The sequence below is a fragment of the Lissotriton helveticus genome, chromosome 3_1 (assembly GCF_964261635.1).
Source record: "Lissotriton helveticus chromosome 3_1, aLisHel1.1, whole genome shotgun sequence".
NCBI lineage: Eukaryota > Metazoa > Chordata > Amphibia > Caudata > Salamandridae > Lissotriton > Lissotriton helveticus.
The window spans coordinates 968,115,733-968,130,405 of record NC_136061.1 but is presented as its reverse complement, the minus strand read 5'-3'; the positions used below and the strand labels follow the sequence as shown (position 1 = coordinate 968,130,405).

The window sequence follows — 14,673 nt, the reverse complement described above, 5'->3', positions numbered from 1 at the left end:
AATTAATCCACTAATATTGCTCTATTTGAATTATCCATAGACCAACATGATAGACACCTCAAAGGCGTGGCTTAGGGGACTGTGTCTTGTAGCTCTTGTATTTTATGTTCAACTCTTGCTAGTTACATGTTAACACATGCTATGTGAGACCACTTTTGTGATAATTTGTCGAAAACATGCAACCATTGACCAGCTAATAGTCACTCATAGACCTATGTGAAAGTTCTGATAAACTGATGAACTTTTAAGTGGTTCCTGAATTTCCCGCTAAATGTGTGAATGTTTTACCATTTCACCTAACATGAAATTGAGAGTGATTTTTGCCGTCGGGAGACTGGTTAGAGTAGAAAATGTCTCACCAGAGACAGTTTATCCACAAACAAGACACTTTCTCTCCAAACCAGTATCTTGCGTGACTTCTGTATGCGAGGTATACGATTGAGATTTTTTTTAATACAGGTGAAATGTGTTTTGCGTAATATGCATACTTTTGAGAAAATTGCCAGTTTTTCATGAAAATAAATTTGCACACCCCTTAGTCAATAGGAGCAGTGAGTGCTGTCTCTGATGTTTGAAATATCGCCTCACTGTGGTGGTTTCGCAATACGCTCTCAATTTATAGTAAGTGTGTTCCTTACCTCCCAGTTTCTGTCGTTGGTGAAGATCTCATCGCTAGCCAGGTTCAGCTGGTCCCACTCCAGGAGTAGTTTCAGCTGAGCGCTCCAGTTCTCCTTGTACTGCTCGTTAGTAGTGAATGCTGCAGAGCAGACATAAGATGTTTAAGAAACAGTTTACGAATGCCAAGGACAGTACCAAACCTCTATTGCTGCCATACCTGATCTATGACTACTGATATAAAGGCCTGCATACCTACTGCTGGGAATCAGTGAGCAAGACCTATGAAGCAAAGTAGACCCAACAAGCACAAGACAACCATTGTGTATTGCTGAGTTGTAAAAAGTTTTGACTTTAATTTTTTTCTGGAGTATTGGCTGGGAAAGGGGTGGGTAACCTGATGACAAAGTGTAAGCTAATACTTATGGAACTAACCACCAATCAAGAGACCTCATCAATAAACTGGTTGGCAAGCAATCACAAAGGCTACTTTGTTGTCATTGAATGTTAAGGGATTAAACTCTCAACCAAAGAACATACAAAACGTGGGTTATTTAAGGGTGTGAAAGGTCTTCAAGTGTTTATTTACAGGAGATTCCCTTTCTATAAAGGGACATACATCTATTTAATGACAAAATACAAACATTGCATCAGAAGTGTCCAAACTAGTGGCGCGGTCATATCCTAACATAAAGATACTCTCTTCTACAAGATTGATTTGAAACGGGATGTCAGAGAGAGAAGATCGATTCTCCTCAAGATTGCCTGCAGGAAAAATAGGTTACCATATGAGTAATATATATAATGACATCAAACAAGAAGGGTTTCTCCAACAAATGTTAGACTTTAATGAGGACTTTGCTGAGGACTTTATTGGAGACTCTGCTGAGGACTAACTAATATGACTGGGAAACTTCAACAAAGTATGAAGTGTAATGCGGGAAAGGCACCTAAAAACAAATTTCAGATGGGTGGAGGAATACCTAAATCTGGAGCTTGAGGGTTCTTCTACAAAACTCGCTTGAGGTATGTACGGACAGAAATGTACCCTTACTCGAAAGATTTCTCATTCAAAAGATAGGGGGACTCTGAAGACACATATGTAATGGCTACCTTGATGGAAGTTGCTCTGAACTAGAAGTTGAAGATTTTATTATTTATTATTTGAATTTGTAGGGCGCAACAGCTACCCATAAATGGTTTCCCAGCGGCGGCGCCAGAACAGAATTTGTGCTGAGAAAGGCAGGGCATACAGATGAGTTTCATGTTCAGTTGTTGGGTCAATATACATTGTAATGGTTCACTTATCAATTATGAATGTACTTTTCTGATAGACTTTGAACCCTTTGATGCATTAGTTAATAATGAGATAATTTTCCAACAAATGCCAAGCTACTTCAGGGTCTTGAGACTGTTAACCTAAAGCCCTCTACCTGAGCACTCCTTGATGTGTGGTAGGGTAAACAGCCATAACAACACAGCTTTTACACCGCATACCATTACATCACAAGCGTTACAACACATGCGATGTAACAATGCGTAGCCATTACTACGCATGTTATTACATCGCATGCGCTTTTACAACGCATGCGATGTAATGGCGATCCACCTTGTTGTGAGGAAACTGATGCTGTTCCATTTCCTTACAATGACGTGCATCGTGCACCGCCCCTCAGCCGACGTGAAGCAGGAACCAGGGAGAGAATCCACGAGAAAAGCGAGGTAAGGGGGATTGAGCCTGGGGTAGGGGTAGTGTTTTAGGGTTTGGGGTTGTGTTGTGGTTTTTGTGTAGTGTAGGGTAGTGTTTTAGGGTTTAGGGTAGTGTCGGGGGTCGTGCAGGGTAGTGTTTGAGTGTTGGTCTAGACTCGGGGTCGGAGGAGGGTCGTGCTGGAGGTAGTGTTTTAGGGGTTTGGGTGTGGGTAGTGTGTGTGCAGTGCAGGGTAGTGTTTTAGGGTGTAGGGTAGTGCCGGGGGTTGTGCTTACGTGTAGGGATCGGACTGGGGGTCGGGGAGGGTTGTGGTGGAGGTAGTGTTTTAGGGTTTAGGGTAGTGATGTGGTGTGTGTGTGTAGTGCAGGGTAGTGTTTTAGGGTTTAGGGTAGTGTTGGGGGTTGTGAATGTGAATGTGTATACTTGTAAAGCGCACTATTGCCAGTCGGCGTCCTGGCGCTGTATAACGCTGGGGAACCCGTCCTGGCTTTCCCTGTGGGATAGTCCCTGCTGGGAATCCCCAAGGTGGAGCCAGGCATCCCCGGCGTTGATCGGGCCGTTGTGGAGATTAGGCAAGCTAATGCCCAGAGTTGCAGAGTGGGACCCCTGGTTAGAGTAGGCACCGAGGCGAGAATTATCGAGTCCGCTGACCCTGGTCCACGACCCTGCCGCGTCAGGAATCGAACCCTGCTCCCGGGCCGACTTCTGCTTCCGGGTCTGCCGCCTCTAACCAGTAAGCCACACCACTCCACTGCAGGGTAGTGTTTAAGTGTAGGGAGCAGACTGGGGTTTGGTGTAGGGTCGTGCTGGAAGTAGTGTTTTAGGGTTTAGGGTAGTGCTGTGATGTGTGTGTGTAGTGCAGGGTAGTGTTTTAGGGTAGTGCTGTAGTGAGTGTGTAGTGCAAGGTAGTTTTTAGGGGTTAGGGTAGTGTCAGGGGAGTTGTGCAGGGTAGTGTTAATGTAGGGAGAATACTGGGGGTGAGGGAGGGCAGTGCAGGGGTACTAAATTAGGGTTTAGGGCAGGGCAGGGTAGTGTCACTTACATTGCATACTTTTACCATGAGTATAGCTTTACCACGCATACCTTTGCATTGTAATGGTATGCATGGTAAAAGCATATGTGTGGTAAAAGTATGCGATGTAATGGCATGTCATAATTGCAATGCGTAGTAATACCCGCGTTGTAATGGCACGCGTAGTATTAGTACACATTGTAATGAGTCATATTCGTGTGGTACGAGCATCACTGTAATATAGAAGAGATTGCAGGGCCAGGAGGAGAAACTTTAGGATAGTTAATCGTTGATAGCTCTGCAAATTGGTAATCCTTAATGTGAGATGTTTATAGAAAGGAAGAGATGCTTAGAGGGTTTGAGAGTAGGGTGAGGCCATGGTCAAATAGCACACACTTATGCACTTTGCATGCTGTGTCTGGGCATAGACCAGGCTCTCTTTCTTCTGGAGGTAGCTTGTTAAGGGCATAGCCAAAGAGCAAACACATCATATCCAGGATACATTGCGAAGACATCTGGATTCAGGGAATGCCTTCAGGTCATATCCTTTACAGAGTGCCCACTGGGTATGACAGAAGGCATTTGATGCCCATTGGAGCCACAGACAGACCTTTTGACTGGGTATGGCCTCAAATTTGGGCACCTGACTGAGACCTGTCGTGGTGCAGCTCTTTTGTACTCACTGCTCGGGAGGCTGGTCCATACAGGTAGGGTGTAGTCTTTCCCTTTCACAACTGATGAACAGGCTTATTACTCTAGACAATTAATATAGGGGTTGTGTTAAGAATTGGTTGACCCATTTGTCTTGAATGCCACTCACCATTCAAACCACTTTCGAGGGGGAAAACAAGTTGGCATAACATTGAGACCCTGCGCTGAACAGCTCTCTAGACATTTTTCTTTTAAGGGAGCGAGAAATAAAGGCCATTCAATCACCTTTACATACATTTCTAATTCTAGTGTTCCAGGCCCTTCAGGACACCACATAGCAGTTGAACACACCACTCATTCCTTCAGCTGAAGAGATACTGAGGAAGCCCACTGTGGGTAACTTCATGTCAACAGCGTGAAGGAGGAGCCCGATGATATATTTATTTTATTTTGTTTATTTATTTGAAAGGTTTTATATAGCGCTGGCTAGACCCGAAGGTATCAGAGCGCATTACATGAGTATCAGACCATAGTTGCAGGTTACATCATTACAAGATTATACAGTTTCAGAGCATAGTTACATAGTTCCATATTAGGTCGAGAAAAACAATAAGGATATATACGTAAGGGAAAGAGCAGGCTTGGGGGAGATTCAGGGGAGAGGGGGTAGGAGCAGGGAAGGTACACAAAGCATGAAGGAGGGAAAGAGGTGGGGGAGGGAGAGAGACAGAGTATGAAAGAGAATACTTGTGGCGCCTAATCACTTGTAAATCTGACATGTGAATTGGCCTCTGTTTCACCTTTGTGAAGTGCTGTAGCAGTTCTGTGGTAGCCCTTTGTTTTTAGAAAAACAAAGCTTCAAATAACTGTTTCAGTTTTCTGTTTAAGTATGTCAGGAATGTATTAGTGACTCTTGCTCTATTTAAGTGCATTTCAATTTCAAAAGTCAAAAGACTTTGTACAAGTATTTACATCTTCTGAGATCATAAAACTCATTGTTAACAAGAAACAAAAGGAAAATGCTTTCAGCTTTCTTGGTAGTGTATGCTGTTATCTGCTTTCAGATGCAAAAGTTGAAAGACTTTTTCTTTCACGATTAACTCTTCTGAAATAAAATAAGATTCACTGTATTTACCAAGAGGCTCAAAGTATTTGGTTGAGTCGTGTTCTTCAATGAACTCTGTTAAATGCTTTCAGTTTCAAATGGTTGATAAGACTGCACAACAAAATTTAACTCTTTCCCGGAAAAAAGACTTGCTTATTCTAAAGTTCCAGGAAAGTAAAAGGATGTATTATTTACCTAAAGCAAACTTTGTGAGCAATTCAGTCTCATTTTGCATAAATGAACTCAGATCCCAATATAATTGATGTTACTTAACAAGCATTGAGGAAATCACAATCCATGGGGATCTATATCATTATTAATGAAGCATCACCTGCAGAGGAAAAGCACAGCTGTTTTGTAGAGTTTCAAAGACACGATGAATCTGCGTGCTGAAGTAAGCGCAATTGTGAGAAGTTATCACAAGACATATCCATAGAGAGAAGGTTCAAGCTATGTGTATTTTATTCTTTATAAGAGGAACATTGTAGACTAAGTACTATTGTATCATGTCTGTCCTGTTTCTACGTTTCCAGAAGATATATATATATATATATTTTATAAATATATATATATATATATATATATATATATATATATATATATATATATATATATATATATATATATATATATATATATATATATATATATATATATATATATATATATATATATATAATTTCTGGAAAGACTATTTCCCTTTGGAAGGAAAGATTTTCAAGACATTTATTAAAGGTACCAGTGGTGTAACAAGTACATACACTGCAGATGATTATTGAATTTGACTTATACACATACTGTGCTAATTATTATTACATTTGTCATTTCAGGTCTCCTTTCCCTCCTCCTTCCAGTCACCTGGCATCTCAGGGGTCCTATGTTAGTATCATATAGGAACCCAGCAGTGCCTGGAGGCGGTCCATTTTTAGCATTGTGCCATTCCTGAGAAGCACATGATTCTTTCTGGACAGACCCGACAGACATCATGTATGTATGCATATATTTCAATATACAGGGCAGGAGAGGTTGGTGACACCATATTGTGCAAAGCTTCCTCACGTTTTTAGGGCGAGCTGATGTTGCATTCATGCGAAGCATGAATGCATCAGCTCGCCAACTTATGCTACCCGTATTTAGGAGAGTGGACAGCTACCAGACGCGCGCTTTGACGAGGTCGGATTTCACCTCGGGAGCGAGCGTCTGAGCCGCGCCTGCGCAGATGAACTCCCAGCCCCTGCTTTCGCGTCGCTCTGCTCGCATGCATTAATGGCACACAGACACAGCCAGCCCCCACCCCTCTGCATGCACACACATACAGGCGCGCGCACACATAGACAGACACACGCAGACAGACACACACACGCAGACAGACACACGCACACACACACGCACATACACGCGCGCACCCCCTCCCCCCACACTTACCAGGGTCTTTTCGTGTGTCCCTGTGTCCCTGTCTCCCTCGGCAGCCTGCGGTTCAGTCTTCACAACAGGCGGGGCTCTCCACGACCACGGGAGCTCCGCTAGTTCACAGGCAAATCTTCCGGCTGATTACAGAAGCGCGGGGCTCCCGTCCGCTTCCTGTTTGCGGCCCCGCCCCCGTCCCAAAACAAGTTGCCTGGCTTCCGTTCTAATCCGGACTGCAGACATAAAGCCCACAGGTAGGTCCACGGGTTTCCTTTCACGGGTAATACCTTGTTTTATTTAGGGGCTTTTAGTCATATCCCAGACTCGAGTCAGAAGTGCTTTTGAAAGCTGGAGAGTAAGGTGCTCTGCTTGTTCTCGGGTGTCGGGCATTAAGGGTGTATGGTGTTTACATCCTGTTCAAGATCCGGATCGGATTGGTGATGGCGTGGGAATTGGGTTGACTGGAGAGGAGGATGCGTGTACTGTTTCAGAATGAGACCCCGTCCTCCCCAGTGTGGTCATTGCAGGGTCTGAAGGTTGCTGTAGGCTGCAGGAACACTGCGTGCCCCAGGGCTCTGGGACATTACCGTTCCAGAGATCGCATTGCCTAGGGGGAAGTGAGACGTCTACTCCCTCGGGTCTATTCTAATTCGGAGCGCTGCCATATGGAAAGAAGGAGTGGAGGGGGCAGGGAAGGTCTTTGTCTACGCTTCTCTAGCGGTATCTGTTGTCCGCTTTTAGATTTTCACTTTGTCTAGATGGGCACTCTCCGCCTATGCGCGATTTTTATGTTAAAAGGTCTCATCCCTAGCCAGGATTGAGTTCTATATAAACCAAGTACCCAAAAACACTCGTCTAAAACGTCAACATGTATACACGTTAATTAAATAAGCCACGGAATAACGGGGATTACGTGTTGTAAGAGTAGTTGAGAGAAAGGGAAATATATCAGCACGAGTGTTCACATTTCACGTCTTACTACATTGCCATGAATTCAGACAAGTAAAGACTTTGTGGACAATCCTCCCCCTTGTGACCATCGGTGTTACCCCCTGCACACCTGTTCTTTCTCAACCTCTTGTTAGTTCGAATTTGCACAGTCTCAGCTGACACCTATCCTTGGGTATGCGGGTATTGCATGACTCTTTTACCTCTGTCGTCATTAGTTGAGTGTGTAATATGTTTGTTTGGTCTTGGTCTCATAATGTGTTTCAAGCTTTATTACAAATGTCACAAAAAGATCACTTATTTTTTTTTTAAATTAAAAAGATCACTTTTATTTAAGTATTAATTATTTAAAAAAATTAAAAGCCATTGTTATTTGTAATATCAATACATCTAAGTCACTTAAATACAAAACATGTTGCATTACAAATGCTATAGGTGTCACATTTGCGAAAGTTATAACTATTGGCATTGTATATGACAAAGCTATTAATTTAGCTATTTTCAAAACCAACACATAAATAAAATTATTGTCATTTACAAAACCAATAGCTCAAACTTTCCTAATGCGAGACCTATTGCATTGCAAATGCTTGTTTATGTTCCTACAAAGATGACCAATAGGGTTTGCATTTAGGGATGTGTGGTTGGATTAGGCCAAATAGAACATAACATCTGACATGGGAAGTTATAAATGAGCAAGTCAAGGCTTGGCATTTCGGGCTGGACTGTTCCCAAGAGGCACTGGGTCAAAACTGGTTTGCACATGGCCAGGTCTAAACTGGGATGGCATGGTGAGCAAAAGAATGATGGATTTAACACAGATCTCTTGACTGGGGGTGAAAGTTTTGATTTTTTCTGCATTTCGTTCGTCAATTGTCTATCTTTTGCCTCTAAATGAAATTACAATCAACTTGAGTTTCATTCTCATTATCGATTATGCCATTTAGAACCCTGACACTGTAGCGGGAAGAAACCCCATTATTGACAGCTAACATGTTCCACACCCTCACTCTTTTCTCCCAAATATCAGCCTATTGAGAAATAGCAAAGTAATACAAGGGAAGAAAAAAAGTGTGTGTGTGTCAATACATGTGTGTTTGTGTGCTTTCTCACCTCACTTGGTTTTAAAAATAAAACAATCGCCCTACACTAGAGAATAACACAGATAGAGCTGTTGCAACAATATGATGGATTATACATACCAGTGCCTTATTTTCCTTTATTATATTATTTTACATCTGTAAGCAGTGCATCTACCTAAGATGGGTGTCAGTGGACTTCCCTGAAAACAGTAGCAGAGCTGAGGATCACCTTATAGCCAAATAAAAGCGAGTGATGCGATGAAGTGGGGAATAGCTGGAAGTATTTTTTCTAAAGCTTTGATTCTGACAAAATTAATGTATATATTGCTGATTTCCATTGAGTGATTGTATTCAATAGCAAAAAGCAAGATGGTGCGATTAACAGGGGGAAAGAGGAAAGAAGGACTGGGGAGAAGGCGATAAGGTTAATAAGGAGCAGATGTGTAGTAGGAGGGGCCCTACAAAGATTGACAGTGAGATGGCAGACGGTGGGATGATGGACATAGGTATGATGGCATTGACATGATGGACACCAAGAAGAGAGTGTTTATTAGCAGCCATTATGGACCTATATGTTTCTCTCTTTGCCCCTTTCTCACCCAGGGCTAGACTGGAGAACCAAAAGCAGCTCTAGCAAGAATACTCAAATCAGTCCCTTTACCTTCATCTCCTTCCACGATACTTCGCTTTCCATTCATCCCCTCTCTCTCTCTCTCTCTCTCTCTCTCTCTTTCTCCTTTTCTCCCTCTCTTTTTCTCTCTCTCTCTTTCCTCTCGTATCCTGTTTTTCGTCTGCCTTCGTGATTGCTAACCTTCTACCTTTCCCCTCTCTCCCTCTCCCTCTCTTTCTCTCTTTTTTGACGCCTCCCCTTCCTGTTGGAATTAACCTTGTGGAGCTGGGAACAGTGACAGAGGCACTAAGAGCTGACCTGGGCTTTCAAAACTGGTCACTAGGGGCTTCACCCCATTAAGAAAATGCATGGTGGAATAAAAAGACCTGCCTGACCTGCAAGACTAGGAACCAACATCCCTATTCCACTGTGCAACACCAACCCTATGTTGCACTAAACAAGCATCATAACATTGTTCCTTCCAAAAGTAAATTTTGAAAAAAATAGATCATAACTTGCATTTTTGCTTCAGTGTCTACTCAATACTTAGGAAAATTGTTCATGTGCAGCAGCAAAACCAACACATATTGCTGTATCCCACTGGGAACTCTCCCACATTTTGAAGACACAGTTCATCGCTGGAGACAGCTCTATGGAGTGCTATAAATGCCACACATTTCACCCACGTATAACATTTTGTTAATTGCTTCTTAACAGTGAAGTGTGAAAGTGTAGTGTGCACATCATGGCCCAGATTTACTAAGAACTTGTGTTGTCATTGCGTCACTCAAACCGATGCTAGGCAATGCAAACCCTTAAGTCTGATCCACTAAGTAATGCAAAGCCACCATGCGTGGCCCTAGGGGCTTAGTAAATCTAGAGTAAAGCGTAGCAGTGCAAGTTGTTACCTTGCGTTACTTTGCATCGGGAAGGTGGTCTCTGGCTGGAGTGTAAACCTGGAAATGCATCAAATGGTAATCCATCCCAAAAGAGGGCCTGATTGTGATCTCGGTCGCAAGGGCTCTGAATCGGATTTGGTTTTACCTAAACCGATCCGGAGCCCTTGTTTCCGACCGACTCGTTCCCAGTTCCGAACGACCAAGTACGATGCCTAGAAACCCTTAGCCCTGACCAAATTGGTTCCCTAAGGCATGCAGAGAGATAGAGCCCTCCGGAGCTGAATCGTACAGCTCTATGGAGTAGGTTTTCCAAGCAAGCAAGTACAATGAACGATTCGGACATCCTTTATGATTCGTTTTGCCCGGATCTAAAAGGCTGCTGGAATCGATCTTTGGGGGCCCATAGCAGGCCACCCTCCACCTGGGGCCCTCCGAATTGTGCCAGTGGGGGTACCCATGGGTCCCCCCTTTCAGACCATGCATAGTGTGGCAGGCACCAAGGGGTGCCCACCACAGGGTGCACAATGATCCCCAACCACTCCTTTTGTCAATGGGAGCCTGTGTACGCGTTCAGTACACAGGCTCCCATTGAAGTCAATGGGAGTCCGACCAAATCATATCTGGATGAATTCAAATGCATCATACATTTCTTCGTCGGACTCCCCTGGCACGAGTTGTATGGAAAGCATTCCGGATATGAGTCGTTCGGTTTGCTTTCCGAACTAGATCGGAATCGGGTCCAGAGATGTATTAGGAGAAATATGTTTATTTCCTCTTTCTCTGTGTGCTGTAATTTGTAGCACACGTTTAAAGAGGAAAATGCCTCTGATGACTGTTTTTGTGCAGGAACATGTCCCTTCCTGCACAACACCAATCCTGCCTGTAACACAGGCACCCTTGCACCGTGGCACAAGGGTGTCTGCGTTGGTGCCAGAACAGAAAGAGCAGTAATGCACCATGTCTTAGTAAGTATAGTGCATTATTGCCCTCTCCATTTGACGCAGCACAGCAAGTCATCTTACTGTCCCAAATGTTAGTAAATCTGGGCCCATGCATGAAATTAGTACTGATGCAATACACTCATGGGGGCACTATCTCCTTGCTTACCTTTGTACAACGCTGAGGAAATAGTGTTACTGACAGACTCGTCTCCAGCCTCTTCCATTTTCATCACTGTTAAAAGATGCATTTTGGACAGGATGTCTTTGATCTGAAAAATATGAATAAAAAATGACTTTTCTCATGACAGAAAACAAGTTGATCGCCAGATAAAAAGCTTGACGAAATCTAAGCATAGAAATTGCAGAAAACAGGTGAAGATAGTAATTTTTAATCAGTTCTTGATCCTCAGATGCAACATTTTCTTAAACAGCATCTCCATCCTCTCGTGCTCTTTTAGTAATCATGCCATCTGAATTACTTGCCCAAAATGTTTTTGAATACATTGATGGGAGTTGCAAGACTCGCCTTTAAATGGCACCTGCTCTTACGCTCTCTAAAGTAATCCCTTCTATCAGCCCTTCTAGATGGCCTCATTCTTTTTCTAGCATTCCACAACTCAAGGAAAACTAAAGCTCTTGGACTCCCTCTCTCAAAGGCCCCTTTCGGATTATGGTGGAGTGACGTGTGTTCCTCCACGTGTCGTCTGTGATGTCGTGCCGTGTGATGTAAACCGGCACGTCCAGAGCGTAAGGGTCATGTGACTCCTGTTTAATAAAAGGACTAGGACGCGCAGACGTACGCCACTGCGGCGGAAGCGAGTCCTTGCACATAACACGTCCCAAGTCTCCTGTGGTCATTAAAGTGTGCCCCTGCCCCTTAGGCCCATTCCCAGACACAGAATTGTTGGCGCAGCCACCTCGGACAACACCACATCGTCCGTTCTCAACCCAAGAGTAGTATCAGTATTCTGCATGACATCATTTTTAGACGCCTGACTGCACAATGCATGAAGATTAATAAAAACATTTATGACCCTCTTGTAATGCCACGTTATTTTATACAACTCCATCTCATGTATTCTTATGCTATATTTAGCTACGAGGTTTTGTACGGCACACATTCTTCCTTTGGTGTTGTCTCGTGAACTTTTGAAAGTGCAGTGAGTTTCTGCGGTTGTCTGCACAAACCAGAGCATGTGATGCTGTAGTGGCACTGTGTTGTTTCTATTTGAATATCTTGGCTACATCACCTGACCACTACATCATCTCCACTACATTGTCAGGCATTCCTTTGTTTCATGTGAGTTACATAAGCGAAAGAGTTATTTCAATAAAAAGTAGTTTTGGGTAAGGTTACTTTAAATACAGGTAGGCGATTTCGAAAGGGTTTTTATTTATTTATTTATGCGTTTTTATATAGCGCGGACTTTACCCGAAGGTGTCAGAGCGCTTCACAATAGGAACATAACTGATACATGAGAACATTACAAGTGAGCAAAATACAAAAGCAAACGTTACATTAAATGAAGCAAAAATGGCAATCGTGTGCCAACAAAATACAAGAGATAGCAAACGGTGCACTACAAAAGTGACAATCGTGAGCCAACAAAATACAAGAGGTAGCAAACGGTGCATTACAAAAGTGACAATCGTGAGCCAACAAAATACAAGAAGTAGCAAACGGTGCATTACAGGAGGAAAAAGTGACGTGTGCAGGTTACAAAAGCGTACAAAATAAACATAGAGGAATAATACTGCAATATATGGAGGACACTCAAGCACAAGAACAAACGTTACATAGGCACTGGTGGCACTTGTGCAGGTGTCGAAAACAAACAAATGTAAGAGGTAGAAAACAGTGTGTTACAAGAGAAAGTGACGGGTGCATGTTACACACGAGTACCAAACACAGGTAGAAGGATAATACTGCAATAAATGACAGACTCTCAAACCACAAGAACACACTGGGAAGACACTTCCAAAGTCATGTAAAGTAGATTTTTCTATAATGAAAGGGGTTCCTTCAGATAATAGAGAGGGCATGGATTACATTTGGAAGTGTCTTTGAAGGAGGAGAACTTTGAGGTCAGTTTTGAAGGCCTGGGAGGAGGTGGTGGTCCGGAGCTGAGGCGGAAGTGAGTTCCAGATTCTCACTGCGCTGCCTGAAAAGGATTGGGCCATCGATCTTTCCTTCTTGAAAGTGGGAGGTTCAAGCAGTAGATTTTCCGCATTTCGTGATGGTCTAGAGCCTCCAGAGAGTTTCAGTTTATTCGCCAGGTAGTGCGGAGAGGAGGAGTGCAAGGCTTTGTGGGTGATGCAGGCAGTCTTGTAGATAGCTCTAGCCTCGATGGGAAGCCAGCGGAGGGTGGATAACATGGGAGTGATGTGGTCGCTTCTTTTGGCCCCAAAAATGAAACGAGCTGCTGAATGGAGAACAGACTTAAGGGGGGACATGTGGGATTTGGGGAGGCCAGTCAGAAGAGAATTGCAGTAGTCCAGTCTGGAGAGGACCAGCGATTAGACCAGGGTTTTAAGGTCATGCTCCAGGAAGAAGCGACGAATCCCCCAAAGAAGTCGCAGCTGGTATCGGGCAGACTGTGCAATTGAATTAATGTGGGAGAGTAGATTGAGTTTTGTGTCGAGTATGACACCTAGTGATTTTGCGCTGTCGACAATGATGAGTTTATTGTTCAGCAGGTTCATCTGGTCCATCCATGATTGAACCGGGGGAGGAGAAAGTGAGGAGGAGAGGAGGAGGAATTCAGTTTTGGAGGGATTCAGAATCAGTTGATGTGTTGACATCCAGTTTTGAATGGAGTCAAGGGTAGAGCTTAGGACGGAGAGATCGTGAGTGGAGGCAACCTTGAGGTAGATTTGAGTGTCATCTGCGTAGAGATGATAGTTGACCCCAGATTTACTTAGGAGATTTCCCAGAGGTTCCAAATAGAGATTGAACAATGTAGGTGCAAGAATAGAGCCTTGGGGAACACCTTGACCCACCGCCAAAGGAGATGAAAGACTGTCCGCTATTTTGATCATTTGGGATCTATCAGAAAGGAAAGAAGCAAACCATTTAAGCACAGTGCCCTCCATGCCCATTCTCTGTTGAAGAGTGTTGAGGAGGGTGTTGTGATTGACAGTGTCAAAGGCTGCCGAAAGGTCAAGGAGAATTAGAAGACAAGACCCCCCCGAGTCTATTATTCGCAGCGCGTCATCGATCACTTGCAGCAGGGCAGTTTCAGTGCTGCAGTTTTCAATGAAGCCGGACTGAAAATTGGCAAGAAGATCATTGTCCTTGATATGACGAGAGAGTTGTTTCGCAACACATCTTTCTGTGATCTTCGCAAGGAAGGGTAGGTTAGTGATAGGGCGGAAGTTGTTGAGGTCATTCGCATCCGCAGTGGGTTTTTTAAGCAGGGGGGTGACCTGCCCAGTTTTGAAGGGAACAGGAAGGGTGCCTTGACAGAGGGAGAGGTTGACCAGAGTGGTCCAATAGGGAAGAGAATGGGTGTAGAAGTCAATGGCAATGGCACTAGGGATGGGGTCGAGCGAGTGGTTGGAGGGCTTTGTTTCGAGGATGCACTTGAGGAGGACATCTTCAGAGATGGGGTCGAAGTTCTGCCAAATGGCTAGTGATTTGCGCTCCTCTGGAGGGGTAGGATGAGCGACCTGAACCACAAGTGATTTCACTTTTT

The 14,673-nt window shown here is 43.7% G+C and overlaps 1 protein-coding gene across 1 annotated transcript in view; it reads right to left on the bottom strand.

Annotated features, from left to right (window-relative positions):
* The window catches only part of LOC144824191 (transient receptor potential cation channel subfamily M member 8-like), a 242,788-nt gene that overhangs the window by 116,450 nt on the left and 111,665 nt on the right, over nucleotides 1-14,673 (bottom strand). Inside the window, exons 10-11 of the mRNA XM_078683347.1 lie at nucleotides 11,145-11,247; nucleotides 639-757 (exon numbers count right to left, since the gene is read on the bottom strand). Coding sequence (XP_078539473.1) covers nucleotides 639-757; nucleotides 11,145-11,247 — 222 coding nt within the window. The remainder of the gene's footprint in view (nucleotides 1-638; nucleotides 758-11,144; nucleotides 11,248-14,673) is intronic.